Raw genomic sequence first — 26562 nt, 5'->3', positions numbered from 1 at the left:
GAAGAGACAGCAGATGGCAAAGGTCCCATCATGCTACTGTTACAGTCTGCTATCAGGAGCATATTAATGGGGACCAATCCCAGCCTCAAGTGTTGTCTGGACCAGCAAAGAACAGTTCCTTGAATTTGCGTTCCGACTCTGTGACTTGAGTATGGCTTCAGCTGAAGAGATATACTGTCAAATGAAATCAGGACAACGCCATGCCATTTCAGGAGACAGGACGTTACAGCATGGTCAGCCTTTGTCATAATTCCAGTATTTTCTCTGTACCTCATAATGAAGTGTTCAGCCAAATCTCAGCAGGTGTTTAGAGTTTCTGGTATTCCAGGAGCTTGTAACTCCACCAAACCAACTTTGATTGCTATGCTGGAAGGCCTCTGCTGGCATAGGTCACATTGTCAATAGGTGCTGGCTTAGGAAGACCATGCAAGATGTGCATTAGTTTGCCTTTCACCAGCAACATATGCAATGTTCCATTGCATTTGAACATCAATCATGGGGCTACCAAGTCTGACTGGCAGGATACATACATGGATCATTCCCTCTGGCACCTCTTCAGCCTCGGAAGGCTCTTTCCTCACTCTGAAGGTACTCTGAGCAGCTGAGACAATTGCTGATGAGGTCGTAAATGCACTGGAGGTGTTCATAGGCTGAGTTTACCATTTGAAGAGCAACATTATAACACTTGCAGAGCTATGTTGGAGGATGCTTTTCAAGAAGCCAACATGGAAAAAATTGCTACTGACAAGGAGTGCATTTATACCTGTTATCAAGCGGGCAAATTATTAAGCAATGGAATGGCTCCGGGATGATCAAGCACATCCAAACTACCATCCCTTATCAGGCATGGATGGGTCTTGGTGGATAGACTGATCACACCAGTTGTGTGTGAAATACCATGTGCTTCTGTATCAATCCTTCAGCCAACCAAATGATTGTGCCAAAAGACCAGATGCTCACCATCCTGCAAATGGTTTCATGGAATCATAGATTCTTCTTCGAGTGCTTGTTCACGTCCATTCCACATTAGGTGTGCACGTGTCGCGTGTACGAGCATCAGAAACTTTTTCCCTTAGCGGCTCCTGGTGGGGCCCCCTGCATGGTGCCACTGCGCCGTGCATATGCCACCTGACCCCCTCCAGTCCTTCTTACCGACTGTGACAGCGTTGGAACAACCTCTCTCTTCTGTATGAGAGCAGCCCCTTAGCCTTTCTCTTATATAGCTGTTATCGGTTAGTTAGCATACCTTTGTTGTGGACACTTAAGTGATTAGGTGCTTGGAGGCTTCCAGCTCCCGCCCCAGGCCGTGAGACATGCCGCAGGCCCACGGGTTTAAGGCTTGTGCCACTTGCCGCAAGCCTGTGCCAGTTAGTGGCCCCCACGGCTCGTGTCTATGTTGCCTGGGGGAAGAACATCAAGCTGAGCGGTGTAAGATTTATAAGGCGTTCAAGCCAAGAACAAAGAAAGAAAGAGACTTTTGTTTAAACCATTGATGGAAGCCGCATTGTAGCCACCGGGCCCGGAGCGCCCGACGTTGGCTCCGGCTTCCTCAGTGCATAGTGCCCCGGAGCCATCAGGAGACCTAGCACTGGCTAAACACCGAAAGCTGTCAGCCCAGTCCAGATCCCGGTCCCAGTCCCGGGGATATCGGTACCAGTCTCTCTCCCGTTCCGTTAGGAGCTGCTCGTCGACCTCCCGCTGGCACAGATCATCAACACTGCCATGGCCTTCGCGGTAGGCGTCACCACAGTTTACCCCAGGGTAAACCAGAGAGACCAGCACCGAGTCTGGTGCCGCCCCGAGGTCTCCCGCCTTGGCCTGGGAGAAGGAGAGCAGGAGGACCAGCCAGAGGGGGTTGAGCAGCTGCTAACCTCCTCGTCACCCCTGGATGAGGCGGTGGCAGGAACAGCGGTGTCCGGCCCTCCATCCATAGACCACAGAGCCCACCAGGAGCTACTGCATAGGGTCGCCCAGAACTTGGGGTTGCAGGCCGAGGAGACGGTTGAGCAGGAGGACCCCATGGTGGACATTTTGAGCCCTGAAGGTCCATCTAGAATAGCACTCCCGCTCATTAAGACCATCCAATCGAATTGTAAGACTATATGGTAAACCCCGGCCTCCAATGCTCCAACGGCCAAGGATGTGGAGCGCAAGTACTTTGCCCCATCAAAGGGCTACGAATTCTTGTTTTGCCACCCAAGTCCGTGCTCCCTGGTGGTCTCGGTGGTGAACGAAGGGGAGCACCATGGACAGCAGGCCCTGGTCCCTAAGGCCAAGGAGGCGAAACGCCTGGACCTTTTTGGCAGAAAGGTGTACTCGTCAGGGGGCCTTCAGCTGAGGATTGCGAACCAGCAGGCCATCTTCAACAGACATAATTTTAACTCCTGGGCAGCGGTGGGGAAGTTTAAGGACAACCTCCCGCAAGGTTCCCAACAGGAGTTTACAGCCCTGGTGGACGAGGGCAAGGCAGTGGCTAAGACCTCTCTCCAGGCCTCCCTGGATTCAGCAGACGCAACAGCCAGAACAATGGCGTCGGGGGTGGTCATGAGGCGCTCGGCATGGCTGCAGGAGTCAGGCCTGCTGCCTGAGGTCCAGAGTACACTTCAGGACCTCCCCTTTGAAGGGTCCGGGCTTTTTTCGGACCAGACGGATGCAAGGCTGCATAGCGTCAAGGACTCGAGGGCTACACTTAAGTCGCTGGGTATGCACACCCTGGTGACGCAGAGGAAGCCCTTTAAGCCGCAGCCTCCCCCTCAGCGCCAGTACCAGCCTCATCATAGGCATGAGCCTTACCATAGGCGAGGCAGGGATAACGAGCGACGGCGCAATAATAACTATAATAATGCGCCGGGCCAGAACCAATGTCAGCACAAATCCCAGCTGGGCACTAAGCCAGGCTTTTGAAGGTGCGCTCGAGGACAGCATACCAGACCCTTTGTTTCCTGACCCGCCTGGCCCGTTTCTCCCGTGCGTGGTCCAGCATTACGTCGGACCGTTGGGTCTTACGCACGGTACGGAGCGGGTACTCATTACAATTCTCTTCCCTCCCTCCCACCCCCCTTCCCCGTCCCTCTTCAGGGACCCCTCTCACCGGCATCTCTGAGGGAAGGATGCTCGCACACTGCTAGAGGCAGGGGCGGTAGAGGCGGTGCCATATGGCCTAAGGGGGAAAGGTTCTACTCCTGGTACTTCCTCATCCCGAAGGCCAGATGGGGCCTTCGTCCCATTTCAGACCTGCAAAAGCTCAAGAAGTTCCTGGTCAAGGCCCGGTTCCGCGTGGTCTCTCTGGGCACCATCATCCCTTCCCTGGATCCAGGAGGCTGGTACGCTTCCCTCGACATGAAGGACACGTACTTTCATATTGCCATCCACCCCGCACATCGGCGGTTCCTGCGCTTCACCGTGGGCCAAGAACATTACCAGTTTGCGGTTCTCCCTTTCAGTCTAGCGCGGCCCCACGGGTGTTCACGAAATGCATGGCAGTGGTGGTGGCCTTCTTACAGAGGCAGAGGGTCTGGGTTTACCCGTACCTCGACGACTGGCTCCTGGCAGGCTGATCTGAGGCGGAGGTGCGGGGCCACGTGGAGGTGGCCCTGAGATTGTTCCGCAAGCTGGGGCTCCTGGTCAACGTCCCCAAGTCCACTCTTGTGTCCACGCAGAGAGTGGAATTCATAGGGGCGGTCCTGGACGCGGTGCAGTCCAGGGCAAGCCTTCCAGTATCCCAATTCCGAGCTATCCAGCAAGCGGTGGCCTCCCTGCGCCAGTCTCCAACGACAATGGCCAGGTGCTGCCTGTGGCTGGTGGGCCACATGGCAGCATGCACGCACGTGGTCAGGCATGCCAGACTGAGACTCAGGACTCTGCAGGCGTGGCTCAGTCGGGCGTACCGCCCAGGCAGGGACCCCCTGGACTTGGTAGTGACAGCCCCAAGGGACAGGCTGGACTCCCTGCTGTGCTGGCAGTCCCAGCCTGTGGTTCGCGAAAGCATCTCCTTTGCCGACCCACAACCAGACCTGGCGCTGGTGACGGACGCGTCAGACCACGGATGGGGGGCTCACCTGGGGGACCTCAGGACTCAGGGCTTGTGGTCTGGAGCAGAGTGGTCGCCCCATATCGGTGTGAAGGCGCTCTGGGCGGTTCCTCTAGCCTGCCAGACCTTTCACACCACTCTAAGTGGTTACAGCGTGACAGTTTTAACAGACAACACTACTGCCATGTTTTATATAAACAAGCAGGGCAGGGCCCGTTCTTCGCCGCTCTGTCGTGAGGCTCTCCTCCTCTGAGACTTTTGTATAGCCCATACAATTCTCCTCGAGGCGTCATATCTCCCGGGGGTGCGAAACGAGCTGGCGGACTACCTCAGCAGGTCATATCGCATGCACAAGTGGACACTCAGAGCGGACATCGTGCTTTCACTCTTCCGCAGGTGGGGGTTTCCCCGGGTAGACCTGTTTGCCACCAGGGACAACGCCCAGTGCCCGCGGTTCTGCTCATTCCAGGGCCACAGCCCGGGCTCAGTCGCAGATGCATTTGCCATCCCGTGGGCAGGGGGCTTGATGTATGTGTTTCCCCCACTCCCCTTGGTACACAAGGTCCTGCTCAAGGTATGCAGGGACAGGGCAGCGGTGGTCCTCATCGCCCTGGCATGGCCCTGCCAGCTCTGGTACACAATGCTCCTAGAGCTGTCGGTGGAGGCCCCGGTAGTGGTGACCCTACGCCGGGACCTCATCACGCAGGACAGTGGGCGGCTTCTCCACCCTGACCTGCAATCACTACACCTGACGGCATGGAAGCTCTGTGGCTAAACGTCTTGGAGAGCCAGTGCTCCCTTCCTGTGCAGCAGAGTCTGCTTGGCAGTAGGAAACCCTCTTACCAGGGCTTCCTATATGGCCAAGTGGAAAAGGTTCTCCTGTTGGCGTGAGCCCCAACAGGTGCAGCCGTGCCAGGCCTCGGTGCAAGCCATTCTCAAGTACCTCCTGCACCTCAAGCAGCAGGGGCTGGCCCCGTCCTCACTTAGAGTGCACAAGGATAAGGTGCAGCTGCAACCGCACCCCAAGTTCCTCCCTAAGGTGGTCTCGCAATTCCATTTCAGCCAGGACATTTGTTTGCCGGTGTTTTTTCCAAAACCCCATATAGACTCCAGTCACCGCAGCCTACACACTCTGGATGTGCGTCGAGCGCTGGCGTTCTATTTGGAGCGCACCAAGCCCTTTCGTAAATCCTTGCAGCTGTTCGTGGCTGTAGCCGAGAGGATGAAAGCCCTCCTGGTGTTGGCGCAGCGGATCTTGTCTTGGATTACAAGCTGCATCTGGACGTGCTATGAGCTCGCAGGAGCTCCGGCCCCAGCAGTCACAGCCCACTCAACCAGGGTTCAAGTGACTTCCACGGCTTTCCTGGCACAGGTCCCGATCCAGGCGATCGGCAGAGCAGCCATCTGGTCCTCGGTGCACACCTTCACGACCCACTACGCGGTCAACCAGCAGGGCAGAGAGGATGCGGCAGTTGGCAAAGCGGTCTTCCAATCAGTTGTTCCGTGACTCCTACCCTCCTCCAGAGGGAAACTTATGATTCACCTAATGTGGAATGGACGTGAACAAGCACTCGAAGAAGAAAAAACGGTTACTTACCTTCTCATAACTGTTGTTCTTTGAGATGTGTTGTTCATGTCCATTCCACCACCACCCTCCTACCCCTCTGTCGGAGTCGCCGGCAAGAAGGAACCGGAGGGGGTTGGGCAGCAGGGGTATATATGCACGGCCCCATGGCGCCACTCAGGGGGCCCCGCCAGCCCGACGGGAGCCGCTAAGGGGAAAAGTTTCCGATGCTCGTGCACGCACCTAATATGGAATGGACGTGAACAACACATCTCAAAGAACAACAGTTACGAGAAGGCAAGTAACCGCTTTATATCAGGGTTGGAAGGGACCTCAGAAGGTCATATTCACAGCAGGACAAAGTACCGTCCCTTATTTTTGCCCCAGATCCCTAAATGGCCCCCTCAAGGATTGAACTCACAACCTCGGGTTTAGCAGGCCAATGCTCAAACCGCTGAACTATCCCCCCGCAGCCTGCCTTTTATGGAGCTGTGTGAGTGAGGCATGGACAAGGATCGGTATGACAGTAGCAGTGCCTTAGACGGAGATGACACTGGTGATGACTTTGATGAATAACTGTTTTCAGCCCTACATGTCAAGGCTAATTTCCCTGGGATTACCAAAGATCAGTGCCTTTTTTTTATGTAACACAGGGATGTGTTGCTTGAAGTATAATTAAAAAACTTTTCATTTTAAAACATTTTCTTGACTATATCTCCATATAACAGTTCTCAATTTGTTGTGTGGTACCGTTATGTTCATGGGAGCAAAGGCTTTTGAATGACACCCACCTTGATCCATTTCCGACACCATCGCATTATCAAAATTTCCAACTGGAGGACCTGGAGCAGGGAGCTGGCAGGGTGGGCAGTGAGACCCCTACCCTGCATCACACCACAGAAGGTGACACCATTGAAATTGTGATTCTGTAGATGTTTACAAATCAAATGACTCCCCCCTTCCCTTTCTGTTGCTAATGTTACATTATGCTCACATGCTCTTCCCTGAGACTCACCACCTGGGCAGGTTTTGCCTGCCCTTTCCTATCAAGCAGGCAGAAGAAAGTGAACCCGGATTCCTTCGCCCCAGGGAATGGTGCTGTTAGCAGGGCCTGCCCTCCATGGGAGGGAGTCCGTTCCTAGCCTCACTTACAGCCATGGATGGATGTGAAGAGAATGGAGGTGAGGTGAGACTGCACAGGAACTAAGCACTTGTTCTCCAGGGAGAGAGTGGGAATAGTGGAGAAATCAACCCGAACTCAATACCTCTTGAACCCCTGGAGGAAGTAAAAAACTGGAGGACAATTGTGGAAACTAACAAGAGTAACTGAGCCAGAGGCAGAAAATCTGCTCTTTTAAAAACAGCCTTGAAATGAGCTGGGCAGCAAGAAGGGACATGGCCTATTAACCTAGATCCAGAAACACCCCACAGACCTAGCTGCACGTGGCTGAATGAACTGCTCAGAGAATGTGACTACCCAAAGCCAACGTGATGAGCACTCCCTGGAAGGAGGTCAGGCTCCTGTAGCTCACCCAGACTGCATAGTCTCTTTGGTTTTGTTCCAGACCTAGGTGGCAATCCCTTAGAAATGTGACCCCTCCTGTGGCTTGGAGCCCATTTCAGACGTAGGCCATGGATAATCTACGTGCTCTTTCCAGAGCAGCCCTGTATGCTCTGCCAGATTCCATGTGCAAGGACAGGCTGCTCCTCCTGCTCACGCCCCTTGCCTTTCTCACACAGGATGCAGCTCGTTTGTTTCTTTGCAGTCTCTGTGCTGAATGAGTGTTTCCTCTTCAGTTGTAAAAACAACCCAAAATACTTCTCACCACCCATCAAAGCTGCACTGCAGTTTAGTACAGTGACCTCTGGTAATTGTTCTGAGCTGCACAAATGGGAGGTGAAGGCAGCTGCTATTCCAGTGCCCGCTTTTCAACGCATTTACTTTGGCTTCAGTCCCACCTGGCCCACCCAACTCTGCCCCCCTGGTTAACGTAAGTTGCTTAGTTCAGGACTCACGAAGGGGCAGCAATACAAAGATCCCTGGGCGGTGGAGCAGGTTCCTGTGATCTCCTTGCGAGTCGCTGGAGTTCAGGCACTGTTTGCTTGCCCCTTCTCCACCCCCAGTTCGGATACTGTGTACCTTTCCAGTTGGCCGTGCTGACCATGTCCAGGGGAGTAGCCTGTAGATGGCCTAGGCACATGTTGGAGCCCACTCGCACTGGGACGGCTCGGGCAGCCTGTAGCCCAGCTGTGGCAGTATATTGTGAAGCCTCCTTTGTGGGCTGTGACTCTCCTAGTCTCTTCTCTGTTAGGTCCAAGGGGCAGCGTTCCCAGCAGGGGGTTCTGCTCAGGCCTAATTCTAAGGCCCAGCCTGAACCCGAGCAGGCCACAGCCCATCCGAACCCAAACTGAGCCGAGTGGGGGGCAGGGTTGTTTCCATACCCGACGCAAACTCAGCCCTATACAGATTGGGGTCGGTTTGCATGGGGCTGCCTGCCAGCCTTGACTCAGTTTTCTTTACTCCGTTTCCTCCATGGAGCTGTCAGGGCTACTTCACTTCCTGTCCCTGCTTCTGTCCCACTGGCTGTTCCTCGGCCCAGCACCGTGCACACAAAGGGCAGCTGGTTCCCCCTCCCCCAGGCTGCTCCCTATGAAACCGTCGCTGCCTCTTTGCTCTTGTGGCTTGGCCTGGTAGGGGCTTCCCACTCCTCAAACTCCATGGTCGTGATCTGTCTCCAGTCACTGCCTGCCCATGGGGTCGTGTAGTGGTGGCTGTGTGCCCCGCGTCTGCCAATCCACCCCAGGCTCGGTGGGTCATGCGGTGGTGGCCGCCTGGCCAGGGAGGTCACACAGTGGTGACCACCTGCCCCATGTCTGCCCTCCACTGCCTGCCCAGGGAGGTTGTGCTGTGGTGGCCGCTGGCCTGGGGGTGGGATGGGGGTCGTGCGATGGTGGCTGTGTGTGCCCAGCTTCTCCCAGCTGCCCCCACCTTGCTGCGCAGTGTTTTGTGGAGTGAGAGGCACTGCAGCTCCTCAGCACACTCGCTCTGCAGCGCACACAGCTCAGCAAGGTGGCGGTGGCTGACAGGAGTGGGGCACGCAGCCACCACCGTGCCGAGCTCCCAGGCAGGAGGTGGTCAGAGACTGCCTGACCCGAGCCTGAGCATGCTGGGTTGTTTTCAGCCCATCCGCATGCTTGCAGTCAGGTCCCGCTGGGTTTGGTTCCAGGGGCAAGGCTCTAATCTACAGTACCCAGCGCAATCCCAGATCTCCAGCACAATGGCAAAGCAAACAGATCCCCGCAAAGCATTTTCATGTTCCCTTTGCTTTTCTCTCTCAAAATGTACCTGCTTCATATGCAAGTTCCCCCTTTGCTAATTCTCCATCTTACTGAAAGGGCCAGCTGTGCTGTCACCCATTTCATGTGGGAGCCCACCCTGACCTGCTCGTCAGTCACAGTTCCTACAAGGTCCATGTCTTTCCTTTTCAGAGTGACTCGCTTTCCCTCTCCTCTCCTCATTTAGTCCCCCTCTCCATTCTACTGCACAACACGAGAGCTGTTCCCGTTCCCTTTTCACTGGTTCATACGGATCCAGGTTTCACCCTTGTTGCTTCCTCCAGCAGTGGAATAAGAAACAGTCTAAAATTCTTTTGACACCATTTGTGGCTGGCAGGGGCCAGCAGAAAGCACAGAAGACTTTGTCAAAAGCTTTCTATTATGACTTCTTTTGATGCTGATGTTTTAGCTGTCTGCTCCGTAATAACAATCAATCATAGCTAGCACTTACATAAGTACCCCATCACCCCCTTTCCCTTGATTTGGTGAGCGCCCCTTCTTTTAAACACACATACTGGGTTCAAAGGAGGCAAGTGACAAAAGCCCAGAGATAGGTATAAAAAAGGTGATCGGAACAGAGGGTTTTAGACGTTGAGGGTGGCGGAGCGGGGAAAATTACAATGGGTTCATAGGAGCAGCAAGAGGGAAAACAGTGGGGAATCTGCTTAACGTTCTAGGTGTCTATACCCAAAGGCAAGAAGTATGGGGAATAAGGAGGAAGAACTAGAAGTCTTAGTACACAAGCTACACTAGGACTTAGCTGGCATCAGAGACTTTCTGGGGTAAATCTCATGACTGCAGTGGTTGGCCTAGCTTATTCAGGAACGAGAGGCAGGGAAAAAACGGAAACACTGGAACTGCCTCACCATCTGCTGCTTCTCAAGATCGGTTGATACAGCAACTCCACCACACACTGTTTGGTTGCCAGGTCTCTGTCTGCTCCTTCTACCCTTTATGTGGGCGGGCTGCCCGCTACTTCCCATCAGTCTGTCTCCAGGGGAAAGGATCCTGGCGTGTGTGAGCACAGACCATTTGAACTCACTGCAAATATGTCTTCTTGTAACAAAGCAATTGGTGTTTTCCCCCCTTGGTTCCTAGTTTGTTTGTTTTTTGGGGGGGGGGGGGTGCAGTTCTGTAGTGTCCAAAGCTTTAGAACTGTCTTGTCTGCGGCGGTGATCCAGGCCCAGGGCTCATGGAGAGAGAGCAGTTTTGACACCAAAACCCTGAGAGTTTCAGTGGCTTTAGTGGATATGGTTAACCCACCAGCCCAGAGGGATTCCTCTGTTATGAGATGATGACATTGCCTGTTTCTCTTACCCCACCACATTGCACCTGCCTGGGTTCAGCCTCTGAGGACAGAGTTCCTGTCGGTCTGTCACTGGGGAGCATGCTGTGTATGCTGGAGGGGCAGAAGAGTGTGTAAGATACATTCACTCAGTCAGGGCCCTGGCTTTCTGGCTGGTTGGAAGAGATCGATTATGCTCTGCCCCAGGCTGGTCCTTGAATATCTTTGGCCACAGCTGTGGAGCAGAGAGAGGGGCACCTCTGATGCCACACTGGGAGAATGACACCTCTGTGCAGCAGTGGCATATGGTGAAGTCTGTAATTCACCCACTCACCCCAAGGTGCACCCCATTAGCTCTGTTATATCATTAGTGCTGCATTCCCTCCTCCCTTTCCGGTTTGGTGGATCTGATAGGGAAATTGGTTCTTACCTGTAAGCTGGCTTCTCTTGTGACTCAGCTGTATCGGAACAGAAGCTCCACCCTGGCTGCTATTTCCTGGGGAATGTCAAGGAGTGAGAAGAAGAAAATAGCAGTTCCTGTTGTCTGATAAACATTTGACTTGGGGCAAATAGGAGGCAAACTCCTGGGTCCCTGGCTGTCCTCTGGGTCCTTGGCTGGTCCCCTGGAGGACTATGGAGCAAGTGTGGGATCCTGTAGCCATCTGACACAGAAAACCCCTCTCACAGGTAGGAAGCAGTTTCTGTTTGGAGACTCTCTCTCTTTTCCCCCTTCCGTATCCTCATTAATGTGAATGCAAAAGGTGCAGGGAACCAAGCTCTGGGCTCTGCTCCTTCACTATCAGCTGGGAGAGTTTGTCCCAGGATCAGGGAAGGAGTGTTGTGAAGGTCCAAAAGCAGTGCCCTGTCTCAGAGTCAAACAGGGAATGCTTGCGCTGGGAAATGGGACAGAAGTCCATGATCAGCATTTCCCTGCTAGGACGAAGGATTATCCTCCAGAGTGCACGCAGCTGTAATATCTCTGGAGAAACAAATCAGAACGTGCCTGGTCTGCTGTGTCAGACATGCACACGGCCTGATACGCAGGCCTCTCGCAGGCCCTGGTTTCAGGAAGTGGTGCTGCTCCACACGCTGGGAGGCAGGGTGAGGCCAAGGTTCCTTACAGAACAGAAGCTGCTATGTTACTGGATAACACAATAGCTGAGCTGCAGCTGTTCAAAGGCTGCAGGGCGGGTGCTCTTCTCCAGCTCCTGTGCAGTTCAGGGAGTTCTGCCTTTCCAAATAACTGCTCTTCGGAGAGTAAATTGTCATGTACCTCTGAAGTGGTGAAAAGTACCATCAGTGGGCTACCGAGGCCATCAGCAGAACAACCCTGCAAGCTGTCCAGACCCATTGTTACTATTTAGTATTGAATGATGACAGTTTGTCTGGCACCGCACAGAACAACGTGTTCCTGAAGTGAGGAGGGCTATTGCCGGGCATGGATTGAGAGGAAAGAGATCGAAGGTATTTCTCATTTCCTTGAGAAATGACTAGAGCAATCCAGCCCACAGTCTTGCAGGACTAAGTTGGGCAGAACTTTCAGCCCTCCACCTGTCTCTTTTCTCTGCAAGTGAAAGTCCGATAAGTGCTCTGTGTGTTGCAGACAAGCCGAGCCTTTGGAGCAATGGCATTGTTCTGCCTAATGCCCGGGGGGTGGGGGCAGCGGGCTGCTGATAGCTGCCAGTGGTTATGTAAAGCGATGCGGGTGCATTCAGTGCCTGCTGACAACAGTGAGTGTGAGCAGACTGGGCCTGGCTGAAGAGCGTAAAGCTAGCCATCACCCTCTGCCTGGGTGGTGATTGGAGCTTCATGCTTCCCCCATTACACACGTCCACAGTTTGTGCTCTCTTTCGGGGTGATCAGAACCTGGCAACTGCTGGTCAGGGCCAGGTCAGGTGGGAGATACTCTTTCGATGTTGGGAGCGGGGAGGATGTTGGTGTCTCCTCCCCAAGCACTCGCAGCTGCACTGAGGCATGGCATGTCTCTGTCAGGATGTTCTCCTACAACATTCCTGTTGGGAAGGTGAGTGAGGGTGTCTCTAATCTGGGCAGGTTTGCCCATTGCCCCAAGCCAGCAAGATGGGCTAAAGTTGCTCCTGCATTACACTCCTTTCACTGGGCCTTCGGACAGCCAGGCAGCATGATGCAGGAATTGACCTGACATGGCTGCAGGTTGAATCAACAGGCAGATGTTTCCAGTGCTGCTTTTAATGTGTCCCTTGGCTGATGTCACCTCTCTCTGCTCCTGACCCAGTCGTAGGTAAAGACCAAACCAACCAAAGCTCACTCTGAGGCAGGAAAATGCTAATTTGAAAGCCTTCCCAGTGCTGCTGCCCTGGTTCTTCCCACCAGTGCAGAACCCCATCTAGGGACACCTGCACTGCCTTCCTGGGGAGCTTGCTGTGGCTTTGTATTGTTGCTGTGTGTGTGCAATGTGGGTACATAGGGTGTGTGGGGGGGTGTACATGCGGGAGGGATGTGCAGGCTGGTGCGTATGGTTTGGGTGCATGTACGTGGGGTGTTTGTGGATGTATGCGCACAGTGGGTGGGTGTGGTGTGTTGGTGGGTATGTGCATGCAAGGTTTGTGGGTGTGCATGCAGTGAGGGTGCGTGCATGAACATGGTGTGCATGGGCACACCTGTGTTTTTGTGTGTGCGTGGTGATGGTGGGTAGGTGCATGCCGTTTGTATGGGTGAGTGGGTGGGTGCATGCGGTTTGTATGGGTGAGTGGGTGTGTGCAGATGCATGTGTGTTGGGGTTGGCTCATTACAGTCATGAGGCGACAGATTTGGTTGCAGATGCCAGACCCAGGGCAGGTTGGAGCAGAGTTTTCTTTGCAAATGCCACCTTTGTCCTTCACTAAGCTCTCCTGCCCCTGCCCCTGCCCCAGCACTCTGCCCAGCACTGCAGCCATTGCAGGGACTTAGCCCATAAGGGAGGAGTCATGGGCACAGAGGGTGTCAGGGTTCCCTCCCCACTCTGTACTCTAGGGTACAAATGTGGGGATCCGCATGAAAGACCCCCTAAGCTTATTTCTACCAGCTTAGGTTAAAAACTTTCCCAAGGCACAAATTCTTCCTTGTTCTTGGATGGTATTGCTGCCGCCACCAAGTGAGTTAGACAAAGATTCAGGAAAAGGACCACTTGGAGTTCGTGTTTCCCCAAAATGTCCCCCTAAGCCTCTTCACCCCCTTTCCTGGGGAGGCTTGAGAATAATATACCAACCAAATAGGTAAACAAGGTGAGCACTGGCCAGACCCTTGGGTTTTTAGGACATTAAAAACCAATCAGGTTCTTAAAAACAGAACTTTATTATAAAGAAAAAAGTAAAAGAAGCACCTCTGTAAAATCAGGATGGAAAGTAATTTTACAGGTTAATAAGATTTAAAACACAGAGGATTCCCTCTAGGCAAAACTTTAAAGTTACAAAAAACAGGAATAAACCTCCCTCTTAGCATAGGGAAAATTCACAAGCTAACACAAAAGATAATCTAATGCATTTCCTTGCATTACTTACAATTTTTGTAAACTTAAATGCTTATTTCAGGTAGGGTTTTAGGAGAATTTTTTTTCCTGCCCTGGTCCTTCTCTGTCCCGGAGAGAACACAACAAAGAGAGCACAAACAAAACCTCCCCCCACAGATTTGAAAGTATCTTCTTCCCTTATTGGTCCTTTTGGTCAGGTGCTAACCAGGTTTTTGAGCTTCTTAACCCCTTAATCCAGGTAAAGGAGGGATTTTATGCTACCCTTAGCTGTATGGTTATGACAGAGGGTGAGAGCTAATGCAGCCACATCCAGTGGGCAGAGCACAGACACACACTGCATTGGCCACACCTGGCGCCCTGGCTGGGGGTTAGAGCGTGTTGTCAGAGAGGAGCTGAGGAAGCCAAATACACCAGGAGGACCGGTACTTGGGGCTAGTGTTATACTTATAAGAAGCACATGGGACCTTTATAGGGGAGAAGGCAGCACGCCACATTTATTGAGAATACAACAGTTAACATATGCTTTTTCAATCACACACACACACACACACACACAGAGTCCTGTCAGGTGATGCTTATGATCCGATGCTCCTGGAGTGTGGCAAGACGAACCCAAAGTCCCTTGGCCAAGCACCCTCTTCTTATAGTCTTTTTTCTCTGTTGAAGACTATGGATTTTGCTGCGTCAGTTTGTGACCGGGTTACTTCTTAATTGGTGTATCTTTTGATGTAAACATTCCAGTACACCGCCGTGAGTCATCCTGTCCTGGTTTCAATTTAATCAATTGTCTTGTCTTTAGGGGTGCCAGCCTTCACCTCAGGGTTGTCAATCTGCCCTTCCTTCATTATGGATGATTCTCTGGTGTTAAGTCTCTTCACTCCTCCTTCCTTGACCATCTGGCTATAACAATGGCCTTCACACCTTATCTTTTCCTGATGCAAACATTCCTCATTCACACAAACAGTCTTTTTACAGAGACCTTTGAGAACACAAACAGTGTCAGTTTATTTTGAATCTCCTTAACATAGACACAATACAAGATCCTGTCTCTTACATTTCTTTGTTTTAAGGTTTAGTAAGTATATTTAACTAGAGTGCCTAATTTGTAATACATATAGGAAACCATAGTAGACATTATAACTTATCCTAAAACAAAAGGGGTGACCATAATCAGTCATAAGGATTGTTCTGGTCTGTCCCTGTCTTAACATCAGTACAGACACTGGCAGTCTGTCAGATGCATTTCTACCAGTGTCCCAGAGGGTTGTTCCTTTCTGCTATTCAAAAAGGGTGGCTGGCAGGATGAAATGAAATCATACGTTAGTACCTCTATTCTTATAATACAATTATAAAATCCTGCTCCTACATGAGTGCCCTTGTACTGTTGTCCAGGGGACCCAGGTTGGGCTTCCTGGCCTGGGATTCCCAGGCCATCTCCCCTTGGGGGGAACTGGGGGAGGGAAATTCCTTGTGGGAGGCTGTGTTCCATTCCCGGTCTCTTGTTTCCTGCTTCGCAGGGGCTGGGCACACTCAGGTTGAGGAGCGTTGTGCCCCACGCGGGTGCTGCTCCGCTCAGTGTGGGGCGGTGCTGAGTGTTTCCGAGAGGCAAGGCCGGTCTGGTGCTTAGTCAGTTGGGTTGTGGTTTGGGGGCTAGGGAGGGGTTGTAAATGGAGGGATCCTTAGAGCCCAGGCCTGGGTGCAGTCTGTATGAGAGCGAGCAGCTGATGACATCATTACAGCGGGGTTCAACCCAAACCTTCCAGTCTGCTTTCAGACTCTCTCTCCTCCCCAAGCGCTGCACTGAGGCGTGATGTGTCTGTCACCCAGCTGGAGCCAGGCCCTCTGCCAGCCGACATGTGCCCTGGACTCTGCTAACGTTTGGCGGGCGACCTTTGCACCCTGGGAATAGTGCAGAGCACAGAGGCAGTCTCCAGTCAGCCTCAGACCCTCCTGTTGGGGCCTCATGATGAGAGGCAGGAATCATGACTTCATGTGGGTCCAATTAAAGGAGGGAATGTTCCAGGAGAGATACGGTAAATCGCTGTCATGTGGGGATTGGGAGAGCAGGGGCTGGGCAGACAGGCCATCCTGGGGGGGAAGGGTGTGGCATCGGGTAGACACAGCATCCTGGGGTGGCGGCTCGGGGGGAGGAGGAGCAGACAGGCCATCCAGGGTGGGGGAGACATGGGCAGACAAAGTGTCCTGAGAGAGGGGTGAGGGTGCGGGCGGGGACTGGGCAGACAGGCCATCCTGCAGGGGAAAGGGGTGGCGCTGGGCAGACACACCTGGCCCACAGGGAGTGGAGGGGGCAGTGGAACCATTCTAAGGGGTGGGAATGTCTCTAGACCATGCCACAAGGCTGCAAACGAGGTTGGATTTGGGGGTTGTGTCTCACACGAGTCAGCTGGCAGAGGGCTGCTGGGGGTGCGTGGTGAAGGAAGGGTCTGTCCTGAGTGAGTGAGTGAGACTGCAGGGCAGGGGTTGGTCCACCACCTTTCTGAGGAAAGTCTCTTGTGTCCCCCATGTCTCCAAGTACTAAATACAGCAATTCAGCTGGGTAAACAACAGGCTCTCCTGCTTCCTTGGGAGGCCACCCCATGCCAGCTCCCTCTGTTGGGACACATGCCTCCTCCCACAGTCAGAGCTTCCTCCCCCTGCTCGAGGTGTTCAGCTGTTTCCAGGGCACAGACCCCGGGGAGAAGTGTCTGAGTAAGAACTTCATACAGGGAGGTTGCTCTCCATACGGGGTCACTGGGGGTGGAAGTACACACCTGCTGCTCCCAGGGGATCTCTGCTGGGGAGCTGCATCCCTGCTCTGGTTTTTGTGTTGTGCACGCTGTGCCATACGCTGCGAGCTCCTGGTGCCGCTCCTGCGGCACTGCATCGTGTCCCCTGCGTGTAATAGTGATGTCACTAGCATGTCACTACCCTGCCTCTGGCTCTCTCAGGCCTTGCCCACGGCACCAGCGTGGCAGCTCAGCACATACCTTACACCTGCCCTTCCTGGCCTTGTGGCACTGTGCAGCTGTAGACTCGGGTTTCCTTTTCACAAGCCAGGCCAGTTTTGCCCAGGCCATGCAGCAGAGTTAGACTTTCCTGTCTCAAAACTGGATTCCCACCTGAGTCTAGGCTGTTATCGCAGTGCGAAACAATGCCTCTGGGATGGCACTCCTGCGGGGATCTACGAGCCATTCCCAAGCACACAGCTAAGGTCACAGGGCTCTGGGCCTGTCCCAAGGGAAGGAGAGGGGGCTGTTTTAAAAAAGCCAGAGCACATTGGGAGGAGGAACTGATCCAAGAGCTGGGTGAGGGGGTTCCCCACAAGGCCACTAAGGCATATAGGAGAGTTTGGAAGGATTGTCTCCCTAGAGGTTGGTTACCTTGTTAGAGTGGAACATGCATTCTGTGAGCCACATTCAGTCATCCCTGGTGTCGCTCCAGCTGACTTGCAGGATTTGCCCCAGGGGCCATCTGGCACTGAGTGCCTTCAGGTGGAAGCATCACTATCAAGGAAGACGTTTCTGAACCATAAGCATTTGGCTGCTTTTCCATTTAACATTTCAAATGGTGGAGAGATCCGGCAGATCTCTTATTCGCCTCTAGCCAGCCAGTCAGGATTGGCTGCCAGATTTGAATGTGTGTTCTAATGGGTTAGCATTGTCTCAGACCTCTGAAGGGGTAACAAGTAGAAAGAGCCTGGCTCAAATGGCTGAACAGAGTCATGTGATGAGTCAGGCATTTTTCTCATGTGTAAATATTATATTTCCTGTTTTTAGAAGTCAAATGTCCAGGAAACAGCCCCAGAGGGGGTGCAGAGTTTAGGTGGGATGAATCTCCAAGACCTTGGAGATTCAATTTGATGTTTGGGTAAAAGCTGGAGCCAGCTCACCCATCCCCCACTTGACCTGAGATCTGAATTGCATTTTTGTTTTCTTCTTTTCCTAAATAATTCCCTATGTTTGTGTTTCTCTCCATCCAGGGACACTCCTACCCGCTGGCAGCCTTTGCCAGGCACTAAAGCAGCCATGCTGGTTAAAGTTAACAGTTTAAGACAAGTGCAGGATTCATCGAACAGTTCACTGCAGCCACAGAGTACTGCAGAAGCCAACAGCCAGAAATCTCTGCTTCCAAATCCAGTCCCATATGCCCAGCCTCAGTCCACAGCCCAGACCCCAGCTGCTGCAAAGCCAGCCTCTCCAGTGGAAACCAAACCGTCGATGCAGATTAAAAAGACAGAGAATGGTGGGTTTTGCTTAGTGCTAAGGAATGGCCCTCCTTGTCATGTTCCGCCAAGGAGCGAAACAGGGACACCACAGCCTGCATCTCCCAAATATGCATCTCCAGCACCTATATATGATGAGCCGTCATTAGATTCCCCAATTTATGACGAGCCTCCTGTAGATATGGACACTGAGAGTGTAAATGCGAATGGGACGTCTCCACAAATATCTCCAAGCAATAGCTTCCAAAAGCAGCTCCAGCCAACCAAATTATTGCATCACCCAAGTATGCAACAGCAACAACAAGCTGGAAAAAAGCATGTGCGAAACCCTTCCACCACAGAATACAGCCCTGCTGGAAGAGAGTATATTAAACACATGGTCAATGTTGACCAGTCATCCAAACCTCTTCACTGCCCCGGGGGGGTGGCTGATAGCCCTGCTAAACCACAGCCTGGTCTGCTTTCTTCAAAGGACAGTTTCAAGCAGTCCTGGAGGGTCTTGGAAGCCAATGTTCTCAAGAATATGGAGGCCCACCATAGTCGACAGAACAGCCCACAAGCTCAAGAGTACCCTACTGTTATAAGTCAACAGGATTCTGGCTACTCTACAGGCCCTTCTCCAAGCTTGCGAAAGAGGAAAGGAAGGAGACAAATGGCAGGTCAGGGAAGACCTGGCTCAGTGGGCAGCAGCAGTGAACTCAGTGCTTTGAATGATAAGTTGATTGCGGAGATGCGTGCCGTGGTGGGGAAATCGGCAGCCTGCAGGGGAAGCAAAGCAAGCCTAGATGCCGACATGCTGGAAAATGCCACCTCAACGGGGAGCAGTAAAGTTAGGTTTCAGTCAGACCATTTGAAGAAAGGTGTCATCCAGCACTCAAGGGACAACGTGACCTCTAGTAACAGGTCCTTGTACAGACAGGGACTGGAGAGGACAGGGAGCTTCTCGAATGACCCAGCTACGCAACAGGAAGTAGTGAGGTCCAAGAGGACCTATGAGAAAATGGACTCTTTAGAAAAGAATGTGATGAGCCAGAGAAGTCTGACTTCATCAGATGCAGCACGAACATCCTCTCAGGTATGTGCCAATGATTATTTCAGTTAAATCACTTGCTGCTAGTCGATAGGGGTAGTTCTAACCCAAATGCACCATGCCATGTACTGATGGGTCTGGATTACTTACTGTACAAAGAGTTTTATTTACAGACACTGTATGTTCTTGGGGAATAAACAACAGATTGCAGAATCTTGCAGCTTTGTAATTGGAGGATCCTATTTCAGACCAGGTGCCTGATGCGATAGGTGGGAATTATGGAAGAGAAAGCAGAGTTTTGGTCCCATGCACCAAGTACGTAGCACTGAATGTGGTTGCTTGACTTCATTTACTTATTTGTATTGTGGTGTCATGGACCAGGACCCATTGTGCTAGGTGCTGTACAAACCCAGAACAAAAAAGGGTCCCTGCCTCAAGGAGCAGACAATCTAAGACATAAGAGAACAGCTGGATACACACTGGGAAGCACAAGGAAACAAGGATTTGTTATTGGTCAGCATAATAGGCAGCATCTCAGCCCATCAGCTGCCTAAATGTTGTCATGTTCTTTGTAGGCCACATGTAGGAGGGATTTGGAGGAGGACAGTGAGGTGGCTTGGAGGGTGCTTACAGGGGCAGCAGCAGAGAAAGCAGGAAGGTGCTTGTCTGAATGTAACAAGTGGGCGAAGGAGGCTGGTGTTACTGGCAGAGTGGAGTTCAGAGCTGACATCTTGATTGTGTCTAAGAGATGCTAGGTCAGGCAGGGACTTTCTGTGAAGAGCTCTGAATGTGCAGGTGTTTGTTTGGATGTGGTAGAGAAGAGGGAGCCAGAAGAGGGGTGACGTGGCCAAAGGGGAGGTGCCAGGAAAACGCTCTCTGGAGCAGCATTCTGAATGGGTGTAAGTGGGATGAGATGGGATTTGTGAAGGCCAGACAAGAGATGAGCCTGCGTATGATGGTCTAGAGAGAAAGCCGAGTCAAAGATGATGCCCAGGTGACAGACTTGTGTGACAGCGCGGATGGTGGGGTTGTCCTTGGTAACGGACAAGAGGGATGGGGGAAGGGGCTGACAAGAAGATTAAGAGCTCTGTTTTGGTCATGGTGACCTTAAGCTGATGTCTGGACTCCCAGGAGATGTCAGAAAGGCAGGCTGAAGTCTAGGAGAGAAAGAAACTGGTCTGGAGTAGAGGTAGATCTGAGAGTCATCACTATAGAGATGATAGCTGAATTTATGTTTGTGAATTAAATTGCCCAGGGATGAGGAGTGGAAGGAATGGAGAAGGGGACCAAGGACAGAGCCCTGTGGAACCCCCAGAAAGTTGGCAGAGGGAGGAGAGGGATCCTCTGAAGGATTAACTAGAGAAGTAGGAGTAGAAGCAGGAGAGGGCGAAGTAATGGAAGCTGAAGGAGTCCAAGCTTTCGAGAAGAGAAGCCCCGTTGAAGGCAGCAGACAGGTCCAGGAGGATGAGGATGGAGCATTGGGTCTCAGCGTTGGCCAGGAAGAGGTCATTAGAGGCTTTGGTGAGAGCCATTGCAGCAGGGTACAGGGGTGGCAGGAAGATTGGAGGGCATCTAGGATGGCATTGGAAGAGAGGAGCTCTGGATAATTGTTGTGGACTGTATGTTCAGTGGGCTTAGAGATGCTGGGAGATGAGACACTGGAGGGACAGATGCTATCAAGGGTTTAAAAAAAAACAAAAAAAGAAAACCAGGAGAAATTATCCTGCCCAGTTTGGTGTTACAAGGAGGTGCTGAGCAAGTGAGGAAGACATGTGCTAATTTATCACCCCCACAGAGCCATATGTTTAGGATTGGAGAGGGTAGGCCCAGACGAGAGTCAAACACAAGTAAATTCAGCATTGTTTGCTAGCAAGAAAACCACCAACCTAATCTCAATGTCTGAACTATTTAATGTGTGTCTTGTTCTGACTAGCTCTGGGGTTGAAATTTAAAGTGCTCCTAAATTTATAGGTGTTTGCAAAGAAAAAAAAATGCATATGTCGTCTTTTGCTTCTTTGTGATGCAAAAAAAAAGGGGGGGGCCTTTAAAAACGTACTTTGCGCTTTGTGGAGCAAGATCTTAGGGGGACACAGAGGCAGGATCTGCTTGATGAGTTTTGCCCAGTGTTACTCACTGATGTTCTGGAGTTGTTGGAGGATTTTGAGCCACAGCCTGTTTTAGAACCATGTCCTTTCTGACTGGGGAAGGCCAGCCAGGGAAGGACGGGTCCTTGTTTGCCTCTGTTAAGAAGGGCAGGATCCTTGTTTGCCTCCATTAAGAAGGGCAGCCTTGGAGAATGCATGTGTTCATCTGTGGCTCAAGATACAATCCAATATTGACAGACTAGCCAGAGTTGCACCTTCCATTTTTGGATTATTGAGACGGTTGTGGCAAGACAAGTCTCTCAGTATTTCGCTGCTCAGGTCCCCGTGGTTTTGTCAGTCAAGCTACATACCTGATTTGGTTTAGAGACTGCTCTTGTTGTGCTCATCTGTGTTTGCCTCCTAACCGCAGACAATGACCATGTGTCCATGCTGGTATTATTAGATCTGCCTTCCATACCCTTGATCATGAGGTGTGGCTGGCTCATCTGAGCTTTAGGTGGAGTTGGTGGGGCAGCTGTATGGTTCTTTCCTATCTGAGAGATCCCAAAAGGATGTATAGGACAATTGCTAATCACCAACAGGGTGGACAGGTTCCATTGGCCTCTGGCTGCAAAGGTGTGGCCTTGTGTTTTGGATGTGGCTTTCTAACTTAATCCATGCTTTTGCACTTCAGTATCAGATGAATGCAACACGAGCCACATGAGGCCACATTTTAAACTGGCCCAGAAGTTAAAACTGATACAGAGAGCAGCTGTCATCTTGGTAGATGGGGCAACTGCAGAGAGTACTTGGCCCCACACTGGTCACTTCTCAGCGTCCAGGTAGACTTTGAGGTGTTGGTTTTGATCTATAAACACCTATCTATAGGTTATAGATCTGTTTGATCTATAAAAATCTATAAAGACCAAGGACAGGGTAGGCCCGTTACTCAGTGGGGGAGGGGAGAAATAATAACAGAAAATGTGGAAATGGCACAGGTGCTCAGTGACTTCTTTGTTTCGGTTTTCACCAAGAAGGTTAGTGGTGATTGGACGTCTCACATAGTGAATGCCAGTGAAAATGAGGTAGGATCAGAAGAGGCTAAAATAGGAAAAGAACAAGTTAAAAATTACTTAGACAAGTTAGATGTCTTCCAGTCACCAGGCCTGATTAAATGCATCCTAGAATACTCAAGGAACTGACTGAGGAGATACCTGAGCTATTACCGATTATCTTTGCAAGATCATGGAAGATGGGAGAAATTCCAGAAGACGGGAAAAGGGCAAATATAGTGCCAATCTATAAAAAGGGAAATAAGGACAACCCAGGAAATTACAGACCAGTAAGCTTAACTTCTGTATCCAGAAAGATAATGAAGCAAATAATTAAGAAATCAATTTGCAAACAGCTAGAAGATAATGTGATAAGTAACAATCATTATGGATTTAGGAAAAACAAATTGTGTCAAACCAAACTGATAGCTTTCTTTGACAGGATAACAAGCCTTGTGGATAGGGGGGAAGTGGTAGATGTGGTATATCTTGACTTTACTAAAGCTTTTGATATTGTCTCGCATGACCTTCTCATAAACAAACTAGGGAAATGCAACCTAGATGGAGCTAGTGTAAGGTGGGTGCAAAACTGGTTGGAAAACCATTCCCAAAGAGTAGTTATCAGTGGTTCACAGTCATTCTGGAAGGGCATAACGAGTGGGGTCCTGCAGGGATCAGTTCTGGGTCCGGTTCTGTTCAGTATCTTCATCAATTATTTAGATAATGGCATAGAGAGTACACTTAAAAGTTTGCGGACGACACCAAGCTGGGAGGGGTTGCAAGTGCTTTGGAGGATAGGATTAAAATTCAAAATGGTCTGGACAAACTGGAGAAATGGTCTGAAGTCAATAGGATGAAATTCAATAAGAACAAATGCAAAATACTCCATTTAGGAAGGAACAATCAGTTGCACACATACAAAATGGGAAATGACTGCCTAGGAAGGAGTACTGCGGAAAAGGATCTGGGAGTCATAGTGGACCAAAAGCTAAATATGAGTCAACAGTGTAAGGCTGTTGCAAGAAAAGTGAACATCATTCTGGGATGTATTAGCAGGAACGTTGTTGTAAGCAAAACACAAGAAGTAATTCTTCTGCTCTACTCCACGCTGATTAGGCCTCAGCTGGAGTATTGTGTCCCGTTGTGTCCACATTTCAGGAAGGATATGGACAAATTGGAGAGAGTCCAGAGAAGAGCAACAAAAATGATGAAAGGTCTAGAAAACATGACCTATGAGGGAAGATTGAAAAAATTGGGTTTGTTTAGTCTGGAAAAGAGAAGACTGAGAGGGGACAGGATAACAGTGTTCAAGTATGGAAAAGGTTGTTACAAGGAGGAGCAAGAAAAAATGTTTTTCTTAACCTCTGAGAATAGGACAAGAAGCAATGGGCTTAAATTGCAGCAAGGGAGGTTTAGGTTGGACATTAGGAAAAACTTCCTAACTGTCAAGGTGGTTAAGCACTGGAATAAATTGCCTAGGGAGGTTGTGGAATCTCCATCATTGGAGATGTTTAAGAACAGGTTAGACAAACACCTGTCAGGGATGATCTAGATAATTAGTCCTGCCATGAGTGTAGGTGACTGAGCTAGATGACCTCTCGAGGTCCCATTCAGTTCTAGGTTTCTATAAAGCCCCACCTGAGAGATCCTCTCCCTGTGGTACGATGCCATGGTTACCACCAGGAGACAGGCAGCAGTAGGGCATTCTGCTTGTGGGCCTGGGGCTCTGCTATTCCCTCCCACCCAGTGCGAAATAGCCCAGGTTGTCGACCTTCAGGGCATGCTGAGGGCCCCATTGTTGGGGGGAGTTAAGGAGGTGATGCCAGGGTCTATGTGCGGCTGATTGTATGTTTAAATACAGTTACACGTGAAATGATCTCGTCTGGGCCTTGGAGTCCACGACCTGGCACACCTTGATTATTAGAAACAAATCCAGGGTAGCTACTTGACAAGGTTCATGAGTTTGTCCTCGCTGAGTCTCTGTGGAGTCTACTCCGGGGCACTGCGTGTTCAACTGAACACTGCATCTCGCACAGTCTTCTGCAGCTGCACTCCTGGAGAGAGAGAACAGCCCCTTTAGGTCTGAGGTCATGGATTAATTAACTGTGCTCTCAAGCTGAGTTAGCGCGAGTCTGCCTACCCAGGCGGGGAGGATCGTCCGCAGCTGCAGTGCAGATGCACTCTTAGGGCCCTTGGGGTAAATCTCCCTGGTCTGTTGTTGTCGGTTAGTTTTGGATCTATCTGGAGGTGGGGCAGGTAGAAGGCAGTACTCTGCCTGGTCTCTCTCAGCTAGTCCTCCCTAACCTGCAGGGGAGATGAGGGCACTTGGCCTCAGCCTGGGCCATTATCATGCTGAACCTCACTGTCCTCCCACAGGACAGCCCAGCGTCTCCTCACAGGGGATTCTCTTTAGGTGTATCGTTACGCAGCCTTGCTACCCAAATAGATGTGTGAAGACCCTGGCCAGACTCCCTGTCGCAGCTGTTCCTGCTCCATTGTAGATGTGGCCATGGATCCCAGAAGGGAGGCTGCGGGAGCCAAGGAAAAGCACACAACAGTCCAGAAAACTGGCTAGCCTGAAATGCTGTTGGCAGTCATCTGGGACGGCCTGAGCTGGCCTGCCGCTGCCCCGTATATGATGCTAAGCCTGACCAGAGCCCTCCTCCTGTGTATGATAACGTGGCTTATTGCATGTAACCCAGCTGTGAGACACTGGTTAGATTGGCATGAGCTAGCCAAAGACAGGAGGTTCCTGGGGTCTGCGTGGACAATGGGGGCCATGAAGTGGGGAACAGGCACTTTGAAAGGGCCACATATGTGATCACATGCACTGGGGAGGAGGGCATGGGGCTGGGGTTCATGGGCTGCTGCGGAACATGGATGATGAGCGTGTGCTGGCTGTGGGGAGGAAGGTGTGGGGCTGTGTCCTCTCAGGGAGCCTCAGCGAGGTGGTGAGAACCAGGGTTTGGATAGCAAGGGGTGATAGAGCATCTTGTCTAGGAGTACAAAGGGTGCTGTGTGCCAGAGAGACAGAGCCTGGGTACTCCAGGGGAGGAACGTGGCATTCTGGCCGATGAAAGAAATCCACATGTCTTGATAGACTGGCCTGGAAACTGCTGTGCTAGCAGAAGGCCTGGTGTAGAATGTGCGAAAGGAATTTGGGATCACCTGATGCAGGTGTTCTCAAGATACAGCCCTCCCAAAAGCTGACTTGCTTTGAACATTTCTAAGTGTTTATAGTGCTTTGTTGTCAGAGCTGGGAAAATACTATGGGTGGGTCCAGCTACAGGGCTGGAGCAGCAGAAAAGGGAGGCAGAGACTGCAGGAGGAAAGGAACTGGGAGCTGTGCTCCTGAGCACCCTGCAGCTCTCAGCTCTGCTGGCCCCCAGATGGAGTAGAGGGTGTGAAGAGGCGAGAGGGAGATTGGAGCTGAGTGCCTGTGAGGAGCTCCTGCTGTCTGGGTTGGCACCTGGAGTCCTGGGCCAGCTTTGGGGATAAGTTCTGCTTCCCCACCCCCACTAGGGACACAGTGCAGGAGGTGGGCTTGTCCCTAAACATGCCCTAGAAGCTGTCAGCGGGGGCTGTTGGAGGAGTGCAGATCCCAGCCATGGACTCCATCCAACATACGTTTTCTCTCTGCTCACGACTCTAGTTCCTGGAGGTTGGGTGGCTGATGCTGCCTCACTCGGGTAAGACGCTCAGCTAAAATGCTTTTGATTGTAACTTGTCTGTTCTCCCTTGCAGCCTGGAACAATAGAGTCAGACTCCAAGCAGGAGACTAGCGTGCAGCCTGCCATCAGCATGGAATATCAGTTTCCCTACAGCACGTTACGGAAGCCCATCTCTCAAAGCAGCATGGCAGACTGGGCTTCCAAAAACCTGAACATGCACACTCAGGGCATCTTCCGCCGAAGGATCTCCATCTCCAACATGCTCTCCTGGAACGGGGGCTCCATCAAAAAGCCAATGCTCATCACCAGCAACCACGCCATTAAAAAGGAAGCATGTGAGATGTTTAAACTGGTGCAGATCTACATGGGAGACCGCCAGGCCCGCATGGACCGAAATCATGTGGCTTTGGTCACAGTCACCAAGTGCTGGAGCATACAGGGTTTACGGGATGAGCTGTACATACAGCTGATCAGGCAGACTACGGACAATATGTGTTACCGAAGTCTGGCATGGGGCTGGGAACTCATGGCCATCAGTCTGGCTTTTTTTTCCCCATCACCCAAGTTTCAGTCTTACCTGGAAGGTTACATCTACCGCCATCTCGACCAGGTCAATGATGAAAACCGTAAGTGCCTCGCACATCACAACAGCTGTTTAATGGCACTGAAATTCACCATCATGCATTGGGCCAGCAGCGAGCCTATGCAGCTCCGCTGCTCCTGTGCAGTGTCTGATTATTTGGGCAGCATCTGGTATATACACTGAGGCTATGTCTACACTTTGGATGCACCACTGTAAGG

At 51.4% G+C, this 26562-nt stretch overlaps 1 protein-coding gene across 2 annotated transcripts in view; it reads left to right on the top strand.

Annotated features, from left to right (window-relative positions):
- Positions 1-26562, top strand: part of LOC125622593 (rho GTPase-activating protein 39-like) — a 122276-nt gene that overhangs the window by 65706 nt on the left and 30008 nt on the right. For both annotated transcript variants that reach the window (XM_048820708.2, XM_048820709.2), the window contains 2 exons: positions 17682-18999; positions 25835-26387. In XM_048820708.2, the coding sequence (XP_048676665.1) occupies positions 17682-18999; positions 25835-26387 (1871 nt within the window). The remainder of the gene's footprint in view (positions 1-17681; positions 19000-25834; positions 26388-26562) is intronic.

The sequence above is a fragment of the Caretta caretta genome, chromosome 13 (assembly GCF_965140235.1).
Source record: "Caretta caretta isolate rCarCar2 chromosome 13, rCarCar1.hap1, whole genome shotgun sequence".
NCBI classification, from domain to species: domain Eukaryota; kingdom Metazoa; phylum Chordata; order Testudines; family Cheloniidae; genus Caretta; species Caretta caretta.
This window is presented reverse-complemented; position numbering and strand designations above follow the sequence as displayed.